Genomic DNA, 20,219 nt, shown 5'->3' on the forward strand with positions numbered 1-20,219 from the left:
TATATATATATAAAAGCTTCTTGTGAATGTGAAACAAAATGACACATTAAACTCCAGAAGATAAGTGGTGCTGCACTATGTCCTGCCTAAAGAAGTTTGCTTTTGGGCTAGCCATTAGCTTAATCCACTGGGAGAAGCTCATCTGGATTTATACCAAATGAAGTCATGAAGAGAGTTAAGTACTGCAGGTAAGACTGGCTGCCTATAAGCTTTTAAGAGAACCACACAATTTTCAAATTGTAGCACTGCAAAACAAGGACATGACATTTCTATAATTACGTTAAGATAAATCAGATATGCGTTTGCAATAGAAAATCACATTTTATAGATGGATTAGTGAAAAAAAAATCATGAAATGTTGAATTAGATGCAGGGAATCAGAGAAGCAGCACAGAAAGAGTGTTTGTAAATATAATGTCAAATGCATATTTTTCAGTTCGAGAGTAATTCCACTCTAAATTGTTGTGTTTTTCTTAGAATATCTATTAAAGAAAATCATTGCCTTATTGAAAACAACAGCAGAGTAGATTATACGGAGTTGACAAAAAAAAAAAACAGCAGAAAGCAATAGCACATTGTAACCATAAAACATGTTGTCTTAAAGTAAATTTGAGCAATGTGTGGTTTTCACAGCACTGGAAATGAATGGTGGCTCAGAAGAATAAGCTATATTAATTTCTGACTACACAGACGGTGCTTAGTGGGATCAATTCTCAGCTGGTTTTATAGTCTCCCGGGGATTAGTCGAGGGCAAAAAAGAAACTACAAGAATCATTTCGCACAAAGTGCTGCGCTCCAGGAGGAACGGAGTAAACAAAGTATTGCTGTAAAGGATCCAGTAAAGTCGGATTTGTGGCAGGATATTAAAAGGAAAACACTGAGATCACAAACTCCAGAGCGCAAACACTGATACATGATAACAGCCAGCTTCCTAAAATTTTCTTTCAGAGTTTTAAATCAATAACGCACTCAATTAGGAACAGTTTCAGACTTTTCCTGAGTATCACCTTTTATAAGGCAGATTGACAATTTGACAAAAATCCACCAGTGAATATCCTCTAGAGAAACTACATAATGCTCATGCACATAATATTTTCCTAAAGCAAACCACTGGGTGAAAAAGGGAAACCATGCTAAAGTTACGCATTGCAGGATTCAATAACTTTAGTGAATAAAAAATTAAGCTAAATCAGGTCTTTGTTAAAAAAGGTCCTGTTACAATCTTGAAGCACGCTCAAATGTAATTATTTAATGTAGTAAAAAAAAAAAAAAAACAGCAAAGTGAGATATGAGAGAAGGGAATGTTCAGGACAAACTCATCTTTCTTTAATCCCCTCGTTTCCCTGCTTCCAGCCTCCTTCCCGACCTCCAATTACAAAGAGAAGAAATGCTTCGCTTTTTCGCTCCTCAGAAATACACAGGCTCTGCATACGAACTCAATTTGGTTTGGTAATGAGTCTACGCTTGTGCATTTCCCCATGCAGACAGCCCAATCTTCAACTGCCTGCACACATGGGTTCTTTCTGGTTTTTTTTTTTCCTTTGCAGGAAAGCGCTGAGGAAATAGACTGGTAAAAGTGTTGCCTTTTTTCATCTGGATGAAACTTGGAGCTTACTTCTGGTGTACTCTTTGTAAAATGACCTTGAAAGATCCCTCAGATCTCAGGACAAGCTTGTTTTCAGCTTTGGCCCTTGCATAATTTTTCAACATGGAAACCCAGAACTATTTTAAGTAATGTGAGAGATTTTGCAGACAGCTAATAAAGGCACCAAAAGGCGCTTTAACTAGAGGATCTTTCTTTTTGCATTTTAGTGGTGCAACTATTTACCGCTGAGGGCTTCATGGATTTGTGTCTTCTTGCACATACTGCTACCTTTGGGAGACCTTTAGTGGTGCCTTCCACAATGTATAGGATTTATTCTTCTAACCAATATGCTTATTTAATTCCTAAAGAACAATACTGCTGTTTTGTAAATTTCATTTGCTAAACAGATGTATCCTAGCTGTGAATATTTAGGTTTACACTCTGGAGACCAACATAGTTTCCCTCCCTTCTATCAGGCACTGGGAAAAATAGCTCAGACAAAGTAAATGCAAATACAAAATGCATGTCTTGTGAAAAGGTGCTTGAAAGTCAAGTTACAGATGCTATGCAAAGCTGTAACTCTTAAAGATGCACTGGTGTATCTGAAGTTCATAGCAAATACCTTCATTGTTTTCTTGATTTAGTCAGAATCTGCTACTTTGTACTCAGTCATAAATAGCTTTTTCTTCGCTCTCATTTGAAACAGTTTTTTCAATGCATGTGACGACTCACTTGACTTCTGTTAGGTTGCAGCCACACAACGTCTTTTCTGCCCATGTACATTGACATACTGAGAAACATGTTACTTTGATCTAAACAGTAAGAAATAGAAGGGGATTTTGTTTCACACAAAGTTCTTTCAGGCCTTTTAGGCATGTTTTTAATTTCCCTTCATTAATAAGGGACTCTTATTGAATAATCATTTTGAACAGCACATATGTAAATGCACCCTGTTGCATAAAATAACCAAAGCACTGTTTTTAACAAGGTAATAACATGATATACAGTTTTAAAAAGTCAACTTCACATAAATCCCCCCCCTTTAATATAATTGTACTTAGAATTTAAAAACCAGAATGATTTCAGTTGGTTCTTTTTGTGTGTGGTGCATTTTTTTCAGCAGTACTCCGGCTCCTTTCCTCTGTCTAAAACATCTACGTTAAGGTTAACTGGCAACTCTAAATGACTTTTTTTTGTGTGTCAGCAACTTGTTTAGGCGGTACACTGTCCTCCTCTCATTGATGGCTGACGTAAGCATCAGCCCTCCAGCTGTTGAATGAGATGAAGCAAGTAAAGAAAATTGATTGATGTGTCTTGTTAGTCCCTTTTCGAACAATATTTCCCATATCTCTTTTTATTTGTTCATGCTGTTTGTTTGTATTGATTGATGTGTTATTCTAACTCAGTTCTGCAACATTCCTGTAGCTGTTTGTTTGAAATACGATTTATTATACTTTTTTTGTATTGCACTAACACACCAGTGCCTTATGCTTCTGCACATTTTCATCATTCTGGTGTTATTGTTTATTTCTGATAAATGAGTTTGAATCTTCTTCTTGTTTGGATGCAAAGCACTCAAATGCAATGTTACTATTTTTGCTGGATTCTGATAGCATCCAATGTGTAGCAAGGAAAACAAAATTGTGTGTGGTTTATTTTAAATGATCCTTTCTTTTGCTATTGTTTCTCTGATTAAAGTTTAGGTACAGGTCAAATAAAGTAAAAAGATTTAAACCGTGCTCCAATTAGGAGAACCACAAATAACTAAATGTATGAAAACAAAGATTTTAACAAAGATAATTTTTTGTGCATTAGTTTTTAACTATTGTTCTCATTTTGGCTCTTGCAATGATTTGCTTTGTTTGCTGTATGGTAAGTCAAACTGGTCGCTTTTAAGATGTTTCTAAATAAATTGGTTTAAAGTTGATTGCAGAATGTTAAAACATCAATCATGCTCTCTAAATCAGGCTCACTCACTTTGAAAGAGATTGGAGCATTTATTGTCTTATCTCCTATGAGTTTTGTATTAAAGCTTTGGGATGTACTCAAATATAATTACAGATTATTGTCAACTTTGTAAGATAATGGCCTAGGTCTTTTTCTTTCTGCCAAAATCACTTTTATAAAAAACAACTTCGGCCATTATTTTAGGAATGTCACAATATTAAATATTGACAACTGACCTATATGGTAATTTAGATCTGGGACTTGGTAGTAAATAAATGCCATATTATTAGATGCTCCTAACATGTAACATATAGGATTATAGTTTTATAAGCATTAGACACTTCTTCTATTCCACTAATCATTTACTATCCAAACTCTTAATGACTGTATGATCTGAAAGTTTACGAAAGGCGAACTAGAATCAGTAATATGTTTTTCACATTGTAGCCAATGTCTTACTGGAATGCATATTAGCAAATTTCCAAAACATTTCATTTCCCTTTTCAAGGTTCAAAAAGTCCTAATGTGGTATCACAGAATAGTTCTTATCTTATTTATCCCATGCAGTATACATAGCATGATCAAAGATTGGTACTATGAGCAAAACTTGTGGTTTATGGAGTAAACTTCAGCTTAGTTCAGTGCTTTCAGTTTTGCAAAGCTGAATCACATTTTAGTTGAAAGTGGTGTGTGTGCATGTGTGTGTGTGTGTGTGTGTGTGTGTGTGTGTGTGTGTGTGTGTGTGTGTGTGTGTGTGTGTGTGTGTGTGTGTAAAGGCCAGCTCCCACAATTAGTTTGCAACAACCATGCATTCATACATCAACGTCTGAGTTGGGATCCTTGGAACTTCAGACTTTTTCTGCTGCAAATAAATTTATGTGCATCTTTTGGATTATCCACAATAATTTTGGAGTATGCAATTTACACAGTAAAATATGTTAACTAAAATAAGGGATAATTTCTTATTGCTATAATTTTTTTTGGCAAATTCACATCGTAGCATGCGCATTCATAAAAAGCCACACTCATTCAGAGCACATCGAAGTGGATTAGAGCATTTCTGATTGAGTCAAATTTCCACCACAGAGACTTTCTGCATTTGAGTAAAGAGGATTGGACTTACATAGTCATCATATGCTTCATGTGTGACTGCTAACAGTGGGGGCCGGTATCCGGCGTTTGCTGCTGCCCCCCTGGCCCTTGAAGCTTGCAAGTCCCTCGTCAGAGCGGTTTTGGGAAGTTTGCTGTGTGTGGCTGCGGCTGTCCCTCGTGGTGTTGCTGCTCTTCTGCTTGCACCTCCGTGGCCCCTGCACAAACAAACAAGCACACACACAAAAAAACATAGGCTCAGAATCTTGCCTCACAGCATTTTTTTTGTTGTTGTTGTCAAAGGTGGAGTTATTTTTGCAAGAAAGCAGAATTAAGACAGAAATAAATCTCTTATCTTGGCATACGCGTAGCCTGATTGTAACATTCTTAACTCTAGGTAAAATAAACTGGGGGAAAAAAAACTACTGAGGTAAATTTTACAATCATCAAAGAACTCTTAAGTATATTTATTTTGCTTTTACTTACACAAAATATGACTGAGAAACTCCATTTTTTCAGTAAGACAGAGCAGTACCTTTTTGTTTGTACAAGAACACCTGCCTCAGGCTGCAGGCACACAGGTATAAACAGCATTACTGCATGCGCCAGCAGACAGGCCAGAGGACCGGGGCAATCAAGAGGAATTTAGGCCATATTGTTTCTTTAATAACAGTGTGACTGTCCGGCAACTGCTCCACAGAGACACTGCTGCACCGATAAGGATGCAGCATTGTTAACTCACTTTTTAACGTTCTCCCGTAGGTGGGATAGAGCACCTTCCTTCCCTCTGGCACATCCTCCGCTACGTAGCAGCGCACTCGGAGCTAAAATACAAATACTCTAAAGCAGAATTTCTGGTGGCATATTTTTCATGGAGCTTTGAAAAATTGCTTATCGTTACAGTATGAGGAGAAAATCATGGTAGGGAAGTGGTGGGGATGTTTTTTTGAATCGGGAGCAACCCATGGTTGTGCTGGATTTAGCTACTGCTTGAATCAGGCCATGCTGTCATGGCACAATGTACCCGCGTTCTCCTGAGGGACTGCCACGGCTCAGGTGGATTACGGACAAATTGCTTTAAAGGTGTTTCGTGCAGGTAGCTGAATATATGGTGAAGTCAATCAAATGCTTTTTTTTTTTCTGGTGCCGCTTAGATCCCCAAACTCTGGATACATGGAAGAGAAGAGATTTCTGTCTACCGTGAATGATTAAGGTATTTAAAAAAAATTTTTAATGGGAAAAAAAAAAAGCCTTTTTTTTAATACTTAACTCTAACTCCCTCGAGGAAACTCGGTGGAAATTGAATTGAAATGCGGGAAAGAAAATCTACAGAACCAATTAATCTGAAAATTCACCATGAAGGTGGACACTTCGTGTTTTGTTATTGAAATGTACCTCGTTCACAACATCCTGCTGAGCTCCAGAATATCCATAAGAGCATTGAATTTTACAGCGTGCCGCATTACGGCTGATAAATGTCAGAGGATTAACAAATATTCATATGCCTTCTGTGGGTCTGAACAGCCATGTGTCTCCCCGCTTTCTCTTCACTTAATATAAATCTAATTTAAACTCAAGACCTGTTTTTGAAGGTGTTCTAGAAAACAGCTATATTTATGGAGCAGCAAAGGAAATTCTGCTTCTGAAATTGTGCTGCCAAGCTCTCTTGCAATTTTATTTACATGAGCAAGTATGCACACATTTAGGGAAAGAATATGCTCGTATTTACATATCCATGCAACTTACAGGACAATAAAAATGTATTGTCTCTCCACATCCTACAGTTGCTTGCAGCAGGCAAGACAATGCGAACTATTCTCTGTCCCCTGAAAGCAAAAGGAAATTTTGACACGTGGGAAAAACATTGAAAAAGAAAAGTGACCTGCTGCTCTGCAGTCTTAATAAGAAGACATCTACAAACACAACTAAAGGTGTAACTTGATATTGACAATATATATATAGTTGAGCCCAAAATGATTTAGATTTAGGTTTAAAGTAATATTGTAATTTTACCAACTAGTTCCTCTGACTTGATGTGGCCCAAGTTCAAGTTACAGTTACAGTGAAGCGCTGAGCGTAATCTTTTCCTCTGTGTTTATGGTAAAAAGCCAGATTTTGTAAATGATTAGAATGTGACCTGATGCAACAGTAGGTTAAAATTGATCACATCTGATGGACTTGATGGCTGCGTTTTCTTCTAATCGATTCTTTGAATGTCTATTTACAGCAATTTACATTCTGAATTAAGTCCAGACACATACCAGAGGACTTTTATCTGTGTTTTACGTACCATAATAGTGATTGTAGACTACAGATTTCACATATAACACTCATCAGCTTTATTCAAAGATTTATTTCCGTTCAATCTAAGTTGCCGCCTTACATTGTGGATGCTGTTGTTGTCGTTGGCCTTAGGCTCCTCCCCTGTGTGCTCCTCCCTCTGCTCGACTCCTCTGATCCGTTCAGCAAGGATAACTCTCTCAGCTGCTCTTGCCTGATCTCGTCATTGTAGTCCTGTGGAAGCAAAAGGAACCATGTCTTACATACCAAAGGAAAGGACACTTGTTTTCTGACTGCAACAGATGGCTTTACCAGCATCAAAAGAAAATTATCTTGACACACAGGAAAACCACGCTGTGGTTAGGCATTAAATAGTTGATGAGGCATGCTGTCTTTTGTAGTAGGTAGTTATTGCTCTTGACACACACATTAAGCATAATTAATATTCCTCAGAAGGCCTAGGGTTTAAATGACTGCAGTAAAATTAATTTTAAAAAATCATCAACAGTTTGCAAAACTCAAAAGTTTTGCCATGCATGGAGACAGAAAAAAGTGTCTTAGAGTAGTTCTGCCTCTTTGTCTCTTCCATATTTCCTCCTTTTTACAGTGCCAGACTTCATCACAAGCTATTGGAATTTTATGTGATAGACCAGCATGAAGTAGTTTATACTTGTGAAGTGGAAGGAAAATGATACATGGGTTTCAATTTAAAGAAGAAAAACTGAAATCCCCCCAAAAAAGTGTTTTACGCATATGTTTTAGACCATTCCCTGAGTCATTCCTTTGGAGAGCAATCTTTTACTCAGTCAAAGCAACACGCCTTTATGGCATGTCTTTACCAGCTTTGTATATTGAAGGAAGGAAAGTTTTTCTCATTCTTCTTTGAATAATAGCTTATGATCAGTCAGATCAGATGGAGAGTATCTCTGAACAGGAATTTAATTTTCAAGCCCAAACAAATATCCTCAGATTTAGGTCTGGACAATTAGATGATTGTTAGCATGGCACTATTAGCATCTGCTTTGATTGATATTCTCCTTTCTTGTTCTGTAAGTCTGGGTGAACAGCCATGTTTTTTGTGGTTGTTTTTTTTTTTTTTAGATTTGCAATGGGTTAGGCACATTCCATGTTTAGATGATGATTTAAACAGGACTCCTGATGTTCAGGGCTTATAATATTGTTTTATACCATAATTCTTAAATACAGTACTCTGACTTTTGATGTTTGTTGGTTGTTGTCACATACGACATATGTTCTCTAGTCTAGCAAACCTTGGGGGTCTTTACAGAGCACCTTCATTTATACTGAGATTAAAATATATACAGGAAAAGCAATGTAGACTCTGGATTTTATTTGGAGGTTTCAGACAAAAGGGGAAATGCATGTACACTCTTGAGATTTATGTTCTCATTTTCTATCCACATCATAATTAACACATGACTTTGTGATGGTCTGTCACACAAAATTGAAGTTTGTGGTTGTAACACGACTAAATGTACAAATGAAATAAAGCACTTTAACCTAGGATGACCTTAACAAATCTAATAGTTTGTACTTTACACTTTCAGGCATTTTTCAAAAATATTTTGTCCTTTGAATTATTTCTCTCAGCTCATCTTCTAATATGGATCATTACAGAGCAGACAGAGGAACAAACAAGTATCCATTATCTTGTCATCTCTGACATACTAATAGGCTTATTTCTCTGAAATATTAAAAGATTTGCTTTGCTGCCTTGTCTTTTATTCCTATATTTTTGACAGATATATCAGTAAGCCTTTGTTTGCTTTTGTGTATTTGACCTGTTGGCATGGAAAGTGACAACACTGATAATTATTCTAATTTCTAGTCAATCACACTTCACAAGAGTGGTGGAAATAAACGGTACGTCTAGTTTTGATTTAAATTTTCAGATCAGAAGTAATTTTGTTATCTATTAATCACTTCTGTTTGATAAAAAAATACGTCTCAGCTTTCAACATCAGACATAAAATAAAATAAAAGCCGAGTTGCTTTCTTCACTGACTTTAAATATCTACCTTTCAACTCTTTTTAAAAGCCTTTAGCACTCATGCAGCAAAATGTCAAATATTTCTAACTAAATCACACAAATGTTCAGACTTGTACAGTGAGCTGAAACAGGTAAAGATCTATCAAACCAAAGCCCAAAGAAATATTGAAATTGACATTGACATGTAGCTACAGTAGTATCAAAACAATGGTTTTTAGTATATAGTAAACATATAAACAGACCTAGAACATCTTTCACATCAATGTGTAATTGACAAAAGAAAAAAATATTTTTGTTAGGGTTCCAAAACCTTTAACAAGCTGCACATGTGCTCCTTTTATTAATGAACCACTAGGGCTGCATTTGTCGATTTGCTTTTCTTGAAAGGGAACAGCGGAGCTCTTAATAGGGAAGCTGGCAGCTCATACAAAGGACAACAAAGCAGCCAGGGCTCGTCAAAACTGACTGTTGACAGAGGTGCTAGAATGAGTGCACAGAGATAACCCCCAATCGGAGCCTTCTCAGGGATGACTGTTTGCTCTCTGTGATTAATTCTGACCATGCATGACCTTGAACGGCCTCACCGCTGTTCATGAAGCTAAAGTTAGACTTTACAAGGTCAGCAGAAGAAGGGTGGTCATACCTGGTAGCCCTGGATCTAGGTCTATTACACAGCTTTACTTGTTTCACATACATTTCTTTGCAGCTTTTCTTGATTGCTTTGACCTGCTTAAAGAAACTGGGATCCACTCAGTTTTCATCGTCACTTTCTCAGCGGATCAGAAGACACCTCTTGCAAATGTGTTCACCCTTTTTCATTGGATTGACATGTTTCCCTTACCCTTTTGCAAAACAGTTAACATGGATGTCATTCAAGTGGCGCAAACTCCGTTGTTTTTGCTATGGTAACCAAACAGATATCCTCTGTACCTTAACACTACCTCTATCAGTCTGAAACCACTGAAGCAAATGTTTGACTCTCCTTCACACAAATCTTCAATGAGCAATAAATTCATAGACTTTAAAAGGTGCCACAACTGTTTTTATTTATTTATTTATTTTTATCAGAATGGATCTAAGGCAGATGGGAGTGAGGATGAGAGCAAAAGGTAGAGGGTGGCAAGGAAGAGTAGTCTGTATGTGAGGTGGAGGTGCAAATGGAAGGAATCAAGTTTGAGAAGAAATTCAGGCAACATTTACTGTTTTTCTTGATTTCTTTGACCTGCTTAAGGGAACCACGATCCAGTCAATTGTCATCACTTGCTCAGAAGAACAGAAGACGCCTCTTGCAAATGTATGAACCATTTCTCATTGGTTTCACACATTTTCCTTGTGGTAGCAGAAGAAATTGTGCAATATTTTTTTTCTCATCAAAAGCCAGACGCTTCACACATAGATCCACACACACGCAAACACAGCATGTCTTTCTACCTTCAGAGGGACCATTCATTTTTCATAAATTTCTATAATCTAATATTGATACTTACCGTAAGCCTAACAATTATCAGTGCCTCATCCTAACCTAAACTCAACTCATACCCTCGTCCTAAACTTAATCCAAAAAACCATTTCTTCTTACGGCGACCGGGGTTTGAACCCCTTAAGGAGCAATGCGTCCTCACCACATTGCATTTGTTGGAAAAATTTTAAAATGTGTGAAATACAGTCACATACATGTTCAAAATCTAAAAATGTTTGAGAATGTTAGCCGCTTTAGGTGAGGAGGAAAAAGAGCAAATTATTGAATGATTTTATTTTTTAACTAGCTTTAACAATTTTGCGTCCTAATATTTTAAATTCCATTAAATCAGAAAAAGGGTCCAGTGCACACCTTTTCATACTAGATAACTAATCAGGCTGGCTTTTAATGAGAAGCCAGCCCTGAACCAAATTATGCATCAACTAAATTATATATATTTTATTTGGTGAGGCTCTGATAACAATTCCTCAGGCATTTGTGCTACCCTTAGTCTGCTGCCATTTGGGCTGAGATTAAAGCAGCAGGGCCACCCATCTACATGCAGGATAGCCTGTTCCTCCTCACTACTACCTCACACTTTGCAAAATATTTATGGGGGTATTTGCGCTTCCATCTGCGTTTGTATGTCTTTCTAATCCTGAAAATAAACTCTGAAGTGGATTTATATATATGAATGAAATTACTGTCCTGCAGTTTTTCTTTCTTATAGACATTCTATGCATTAAGAGCTCTGCTGTAAAAGTAAAGCTCTCAAGGTATTCCTAAGCAGCAGCATGGACAGTGACAAAAAGCCCCTGTGTCTTTTAAGCATGTAATAGTATCTGGACTCAGCTGTGGATCCTTACCCGCCAGAAGCAGTTAAGCTGTCATTCTGTGTGTTCGAGATGCAGCTTTATGCACGTGATTTTCACCTATGTGCGACTTCTGCTTAGAAATAACGTGACGGCTTGGCTTTTACAGCACGGCTTTTAATGCATAGAATGTCAATAAGAAAGCAAAACAGCAGGACAGTGATTTCATTCTTCACTGGAGGCGGGAAACATCTGTCACTATAGATACTGACAGGTGCCCGTTGTGTTGCATTGTGTGAGTTCAGTTGCCAATCCATAAGATCCCTAAGGCAAGATCCATGTAACAGAAGGTACAATGTCTTTATTTTTAGGTTTAGTTGGCACATAGAGAGGCTGCTTGTTAAATCTAGGTGTACACTGCTCTAATCTAACTAAATATTTGGAGACTTGACTCAAACACCAAACACCTCAACAGCCAATATGAAACCAACATGATTTTTCCCCCCCTATCAATCAGTGCTTTACCTTTGAATAAGCTTTACAAAATGAAGGATAAGGCATTTTATAAATTATCAATTACAACTACAGTATTGTCTCCTGTATGGCAACAATATCAGTTTCTAAAACTCTTCACAAAGGATACAAGGCTGTTTACTCTCATGGATGTGGATATGTTTTCCCTTATTGTCCATTCTGCTTATATTCTAATTAAAACACATGGCTGCGATATCTAAAAGAACAACATCTCATCTTTTTCCAAACTGCAGCAATAAAGAGAAGAAGCTCTGCCTGCAGTATTCTTTTTTATTATCCTCAGACTGACAAAACACATTTGCATTTTTATTCCACAAAAATAAATAAATTCCCTTCTTTTTACTAGGACAGGAGGATGACAGTATTACAGCACAAGGCACAGCAGGAATCAAATTGGCTACTAAAGTAAAATTTAAATTGTGAGCATGGCGGCTTTGAGAGGGAGGGGTGTTGCAAAGGGTTTTTTTTATATTCAAGCACGTACCATTTCCAATGAATGTTTTGATTCCAGACAACATGAAACTGCACAGGTTATTTCAATAAATAATTATGTAAATCTTAAAATAAAACCTGATTTGAAGATCAGTCAGGAGTTCAAACAATAGTAAGCTAAACATCTTGGGTTCACTGATCCAATGTTCTTTTTTATTTTAACATAGTAACAGATCAAATATATTTTTTTTTGTTAGTATAATTATTAGGAAAAAAATATTATTTTATTGATATGAAATTTACACCAGATGTCAGTAACACCTCAAGGAATGGGAATAAGGAAATAATAAATAAGGCAATAAATTAAATTATGTAGAGTAAGGTAGAATGAAACAACAAACTAGCTATCATACAAAAATATGTAAAAACAAACAGAAATCCAAGATATATGTCAATTAAAATATTGTCTATATTTATATACATGCTGTATGTACAACATATATAACAATAGACACTTGATCAATAGCAATAGAATGCCGTCTGATAAAATGTTCAATAATTTCGCTGAACCGCACAGCCTTGTGAGAGACATAGGCAGATGCAAGGCTATAGCCGCACAACCTCTCACAGCCAGCTAAGCAACAACCTGTTGAGTAAGTGGCACAGAAGCAGTTTCATGTTTCACCTCATAAATACCTTATAAATAATAATAATAAAAAAAGGCGAGGAGTGAAAGGAGAAATGGAGCAGAACAGCTCAAGAAGAAACTGTGGATGAAAGAGGAAAGGTAATGGCGGTATTTCAGATATTTAAAACAAAACTAATCAATAATTAGGAATAGCGACTGATATTAAACCCTCGTATTGTGATGCGTTTTTTACATTGTCCAGCCCTATCACAACCAATGGTAATGAATTGATGGTTTTTAGATGGTTTATCAGTACAGAGGTATCACACAGAAGCCGTTTCACAATGAGTAAACGCAAAAATCAAAAACTCTTTCAAGACTTTTGCAACTTTATTGTTGCAAAAACCTACTTATGGTGTTGGTTACAGATGGATCATGCACCACTGGTGTCATGATCCTGGTATGTAAGAGCGCTTTTGTGCTGGAGGGCATGTCTTCAATCTTCATCATCACTGCTGTAATGTTCTCACTAAAACCAAGAAAATAGAGCACATTATCCAAGTTCTAAAGTCTTTACTCTGGGCCGTTGCAGCTCAGAGAATAAACTTTAAATAGCACATATCAGATCCACTTTTTTAGCACATAAATGCATCTTTTTGTGTACTTTGAGTTTCTAGGAGAGCAAAAATGTTTTATTTACTCTCTCCCGGTGCTACGTGGATATATTCATATTCTTTTTGGCTTATGTTTTATTTTTCTCTATTGTCTATAATAGCGGTTCTCAACATGGGCGGTACCGCCCCCCAGGGGGCGTCCAGAGGACGGTAAGGGGCGCTGGTGTAAAATTTTACAAAAGGGGGGCGCTGGGATTCCTTTGGGGGGCATTTGGTCGAAGGTAAACTTTACACCTTATATGCACAACAGTACCAGTTTAGACTTTGAGCAACTTTGTAAAATTGTATTGTGTAACATTAAATCATGCTTGACTGCAACTGTATCGATGGCAGCTCTTCTTCTATATAATAGAAGCTCTTCTTCTATTATATCTATTATATCTTCAGTGTTTGTTAGCTTTTGGCGCAGCTCCGCTCCTGCTACTGGTAGCTTCACCGCATCAGTTCAGCGTTACACCGGCTGATGACATTGCAGTGATTCACTTTGTCTGGTATTTATGAAAGCTACATATGTTTTGGCAGTTCTGTGATCATGTCAAAGCAGCAACTTATATTAAAAAGTGTTTTATTTCTGTTTGAAAACTGCCCGCTTCCATGGAAGGACAACAGAAAATCGCTCTTATAAACATGTAATTACTAAAATCACGGTACCCTGACTTTGTATCCCTCTGAAAAATGAACCCATTTAAATAAAGAAATCCCTCCATGGGTGATACCACGATAGAGAGCGTTCATTTTATAGCGTTAACACCGGTGCTGTAAGTGGTCCGGTATGAAACGGGGGTGATAGAACAACGGTRYCACAGCACTTTTAAATTTCAATAATCAGAATACCGAAATTGTTTCTGTTGTTTTAAAAGGTTTGTGTCAGTCTGCCTTTTCCCCATCGATATGCTTCCTGACCGCTGCGCACCATAGGGGGTTAAAAAAGAAGAAGAAAAAAAAAAACGCCGCGCACATCGCGCAAAACTCTGAACAGGAGAAGTGAGACATAAAACGGAGCGACGAACTAGATGTGAATTATGACATAAAAACAGAGAATCCGACGCTGAACAGTGAATAATCAACACATGATGTGAAACACATGACGATTAGGTGGCGCAGCAGGTGATGAGTGAAGATTACTGGTGGTGCGTCAATAAACGAAAAAATAAATCTAGCAACAGGAAAAAAACTAAAGTGGACATAGCAATAAACCAAGAGAGGATAATACTAATCAAAGGAAACTAAATGGAAATGAATGAAGAACAAGAATAAACAAGAAAACTAAAGTAAATACAGAGGAATAAACTGGTATCACAAGACCTTTCGAGCAATAATTAATACATAGGACTGTATGGCAAGAATAAACAGACACTATTTCCAGATAAAATGTAAAATAATATTGTTGAAGTGCCATGGGTTTGTTGAGACCACATCTAGTACTGAGAATAAATATATCTTACAGACCATAACAGTAAATAACTTATCACTTATTTATGTTTTTAATTAGATTAGATATATTTATTTCTTCAATATTAATTTTCATGTCAGTGTTAATGTCATGAGGCTGATGACTCCATGACACTTTCAATTTGACTCAATAGGATTTGATTAAGAACCAGATTTGTTCTTTGTAATTTCTGTCCAGTAAAACTATTAATCTGATAATTCATTAGACAGATCTATATAAAGATATGATCCATGTTTCTGTCTCATATTTGTGTGGCATTAAAAGGACCTGGAACTTTTGTTTTTTCACTGAAAAACAAAAGTGGGGGGCGGTGAGGGACCTGGATAAAGGCTAAGGGGGCGCTGGCCTGAAAAAGGTTGAGAAACACTGGTTTATAATGTTTTCTTGTCTATTATGTCACCATATTTGCTGTAGAACTGCTAAATAAGGTCATGACTTTCAACTAATCATTTTGTGAACCATTTTGTTCCTCGATCATTTTGTAGTCCAAGTTAAGTTATGCCAAAATTGCTGGTGGACAAGTGCATTAATATTTTAAAATGTATGACATACATGGACTCCATAGGTAAACCATACTTCATATATAGATGGTTTTAATGGTAAGTGTCTAAATACAGTATTAACTCCATTGCATGCATTCATTTTAATGTGTGGTTGTGCAGGTTCGTCATCTTGCTTCTCCTGCTCTGGGTCAGACCCTGGCTTGAACATGCTGGATGTTTATTGACATAAACTTGGGAATAAAAGGTTTCTCTCTGCCGGTAGAAAATTGTAGAGCGTTCCATTTTTTTCAAAGGTTTTATTCACTCTAGTGACCTTTATTTGAGAGTGGTCAGACAAGAAAGTTGGTAAAGAGAGCGTGGGAAGACATGCAGCAAAGGTCATCAGACCAGGACTCGAACCTGTGACGGCCATGTTGGGGTCATGGGTTGTGCTTTACACCTTTGCCACCACAGCACCACCAGAGCATTCCATTTTGCTGCTCAAACTACAAAAATGGCTGAACAATGTGGAGTGGAATGCTCTGCTATATGGAGGGAGGCAAGGTGTGAAATGTCTCTTTCACACTCAAAAAGACTGCAGCAAAATGCAGCAAAGAGTTTTTCTCAAACGCGCCTCAGAACAGGGGCAAACGAGGGGTTGGTGGAGCTAATATATTGTTATACATATTATTTTTGAGAGTCTTTCTAAAACAATTAAAAAAAACATCTGTAGGACACATGCACACAAACATAGTTGCGGGAACTTTCTATTGACTTCCATTCATTTATACAGCCTAACCCTAACCAAAACTCAATTCACACCTTAGTCCCAAACCTAATATCGAACCCAAAAACAGCATTTCCCCTCATAGGGACCAGGATTTGTCCCCACAAGAAGCAGTGGCCCCCACAACCTCACAATGTAGACAGAGGTCCCCACAAGGATGTAAAAACATGGTACACACACACACACAATTAACAGAATTAAAAACTACAAAAATAAAGTTAAGTAATCAAAAAATATGCAAGATATTCCAAATGTGAAAAAAAAAACTTGTGAAAACTTCTTTAAATAACTTAATGTGTGATCTAGAATGTTTTAAAAAATTACTAGCCGTTGTGTGTGCTCCAAAAGCTTTAGCTTTTAACATCATGTTGTTTTAGCACTTTTATAATTAAATAGAAGGTTTAAATCGCTTGCAAATCACTTCATTCTGTTTTAATCTATACTATACGGCCCCCTAACCTCTTTGGAAATAGGTTATAATCCTTTACTAATTTGTTTTGTGGCACTCGGTGTTAAGTAATTTGTATTTGCTTTAGCTCAGTGCTGTTGCAGCATCATCATCCTGCTGGCCCAGTTTGCATACAGAGCGCTGGCTCAGTACAGGAAGAAGCGTGAACCCCATAAAGTAGATTCATCCAGTACAACTCCTCTATTAGGCTTGTCACATTTGCAAAGCTTGATTAATATTTACAGCTTAGACTCAGCAAGAGTACACAACATGCACACTAATTACAGCAAAGTTCTTCAGGCTCTGAGTTGCTAGAGTCTTGCAAGTTGTTTCATACTGCATTTTAATTGCAGAATACATTTTTTTTTCCTTTGGAACAAAGAAAAAAAACATGTAGCGCAGCAGCAGAGATAAACCTCATACTTATATCTTCTTTTTCTATAAACAAAACCGTGCATATTCCAAGCCCAGCAAAAAAATTAATAGGTCTGGTGGAGAAACAATCAAGTCAGCAGTAGTGACTATTGTTCTCTTACAGAAAAATAATAAAAAATAAGGGAGAGAATCAAGTAATAAACTTACTGGAACAAGAAATTTTTTAATTTCCTCCAAGGCATGACTCATGCGGGAATAGGCCTCTCCTGGTGGAGCGAAGACTTCAATTAAAACGTGTAAATCATTACACAGGTGGGCGTATTTGGCCTCCCCGCTTTTCCGTAATTCTTCTTCCTGTAAAAATAAAGGAGTCAGTGAAGTGATTTTGCCTTTGTGAACAGAAGTCAAATTTTAAACTACGGTAATATTTTTATCTTGTGATTATAGTCTTTGGCATAATCAAACATTCATTAATAATAAAAAGCACATTTTGCTTTAACACAAAACTGTCTGAAGGCAAACCCCCGCCTCCTCAAAAAACAGAAACTCATATTCTGTCAATTAAACTCATATTAGCTGATAATATCCAAAGTTCAAGGAATTTCTGTAATATGTATATCCCAGGTTATAAATATTATTGGGCTACTGATTATTCAAGTTTTGGACCTGCAGCAAGATACAAAGGCATGCCATGCTATTCAACATTTAAAAATAAAATTCATAAATAGAATTTTTCACATCCACTTTACAATCATGATTTTCACTTCTTAGTGTCAATTTATCACATAAATCATAATAACACACATTGAAACCTGAGATCGTAAAATGAGAAAATGTGGAAAAAGATTCATGAGGCGGGAACAATTTTTTTGAAAGGCACCACATCCAATGTCTTATTATAGGTAGAGGCAGTAGTGTTTGAAATAATATCACAAACAAACTGGGAAGTGTTCAGATATGCATTACTAAATGTTTTAAGTTAACCAGACTTCATCATGCTAAAAATTGCAACAACACTTTAGTCATCTTTTTTTTTTCGAGGAAAGGAAAATGACAGGCTTAATCATCAGAGACAAACTGCAAATGCAAGTGTTTTTGCTTGCTGTTTTTTGTATTAGTCATCAAAGCACTCTTGCTTTCATAAACGTAAAGTGTTACATGAAAATTGCTAAGCTTTCAGATATATATTTTTAAAGTAGATACCACAAATTGTACAGAAAAAAATTATACTGCTGGCAGGATGATTTCTTTTCTAAAGTAAACTCAGCATTTCAAGTTTTGATCTGCTTTGGCCGCTTGGGAGCAGCAGAAGTGGCTTTAAATACAGGTTAACATTTGTTTTTTTTTTTTTATCTTTCAAACTAGCAGTTGTACACAATGTTTTTAACAATCTGCTGCTAATTGCAAAATATGTAAAAGAAAACGGTTCACTCTTCCTCAGAAGTATGCTAATTTGTTTATTGTTGTTTTTGGTTGTCAAAATTCTCTGATTTTTATAAATCAAGGTACCCACCTTTATTGGGGTACCTCAACAGTTATTGAGGAACTGTTTCAGCCCTATTGGAAAGAACAGTCAAATTTTCAGTAAATTCCAAAAGTGAATTAATAGTTAAATGAGACATATCAAAAATACTTGGCACAGCAGATGCAAAGACAAATTAAGAAAATGTGGGAAATGATCAATTATGATGTCAAACATAAACAAAGTCCACACATGTTCCACCACCTTTAAATGTGGTAGTGTATTTGCGTCTGGATTTCATATTCAACACCTGGAATCACGTTGGAAGCTATTTTTAGGTGCATTAATCTTTGGGTTATTTTTTAGCTATATTCCATGAATGATTTGAGTATCTTGATTATTAAAATTCCTGTCTTGAAGCTTCATTAAATTACGTTTTACTATTAAGCACACGTTTTTCCGGCCAGGTGATTATTTATGTTGCACAAATAATCTAGTTATGCTGCTAACTTGAATGTTAGCATCATAACGTTTGGAGCGGAGCGCACCGTAGTGTGTGCAAACTACAGAACAGAAACTGTTAGAGATGCACAAATATTAAAAATTTGGGCAGCTGTCGATATCCGATATTAAAACTGCTGTTTTGGCAGTATTTACCAATTATTTTATTTTTCCTAATTTCTTATTTGATTACTTAATTACTTATCAGAATAATCGGCAGATTACTCAATTACTAAATTAATTGTTTGCAACAACCCTAGATTGTATTATTGGTTATATTTGTCATCCAGACTCAAAATCAGCAAGAGAATCGTGATAGAATGATTCTGTTGACCATAACTTAGCCTTTAAAATGGCTAAGTCATGGTCTATATGAGTTTTAACTTGTAAATATTATTAATTACCCAAAATGAAAATGTTCAGTGTGTGTAAACAGTGGACCAGAACTGTAACTTGTTTCCCTTTTTTATCTGAATTGATCCATCTTAAACATCAGCACTTAAGGGTTAGGTTCTTTACTCAAGGACAAGTGGCTTTTAGTGGAGGTGGGAGTGTCAGTCATGTACTCTTTTCCCATCAGCCTGATTGTGGATTCCAACTCTTGTCCTCGCACTGCAGAACTGTTTTTTGCCCTTTAAGAGAGGTCGTCTTTAATTAAAAGCACTCCAGGATTTTAGCAGTCTTTGCATGTCTGTCAGATCACTATGGATCTGATCAAAACCTACATGTAGACTGTCTTTGTGTCTTTGCTTCTAAGATATCTAAAAGCAAAACAGAGGACAGCACAAATTACGCTAGAAGTAATTATTATTCCTGCAGTATGCCTGACTCTTCAATGAATTTAAATAATTTTGTTCCACAGCGACTTTAAGGCATTTGTGACCTTAAGAAAATTCTTGTGATGTTATTTTCTCTAACAGTCAGTATTTGCTTTGCCTTGGGGGGGGACATCTAGAAGCTTTGTGTTTTTGTCTCATGTTAACCTGATGAATACATGTTGGTTTATTGACTATGGAGGTGAAAGTCAACAAATTACAACAGTCCAGTTCCTTTTCTCATTAGGGAGGATGCCTCTGACATTGTCTCTGGTTCAGAGACAAGGAAGTTACCTTTGGACCTAAACAGGAACAATCTAGAGTCAGCACACAGCGTCAGTTATTACAACTGGAAACGAGCAATAAGGCCCAAAATCTGGGTGCATCAATTGAGTCAAACCTGAGCTTCAGAGAAACACAAAGACAGTTACAAAGTCAGCCTTCT

At 36.6% G+C, this 20,219-nt stretch overlaps 1 protein-coding gene across 1 annotated transcript in view; it reads right to left on the reverse strand.

Moving 5' to 3' along the window:
* The window catches only part of khdrbs2 (KH domain containing, RNA binding, signal transduction associated 2), an 84,194-nt gene that overhangs the window by 25,780 nt on the left and 38,195 nt on the right, over positions 1–20,219 (reverse strand). The window contains 3 exon segments of the mRNA XM_008429838.2: positions 4,656–4,839; positions 7,005–7,135; positions 17,204–17,350. Of these exon segments, the coding sequence (XP_008428060.2) occupies positions 4,656–4,839; positions 7,005–7,135; positions 17,204–17,350 (462 nt within the window).

This window comes from Poecilia reticulata, linkage group LG15, assembly GCF_000633615.1.
Source record: "Poecilia reticulata strain Guanapo linkage group LG15, Guppy_female_1.0+MT, whole genome shotgun sequence".
In the NCBI taxonomy this organism is placed as follows: domain Eukaryota; kingdom Metazoa; phylum Chordata; class Actinopteri; order Cyprinodontiformes; family Poeciliidae; genus Poecilia; species Poecilia reticulata.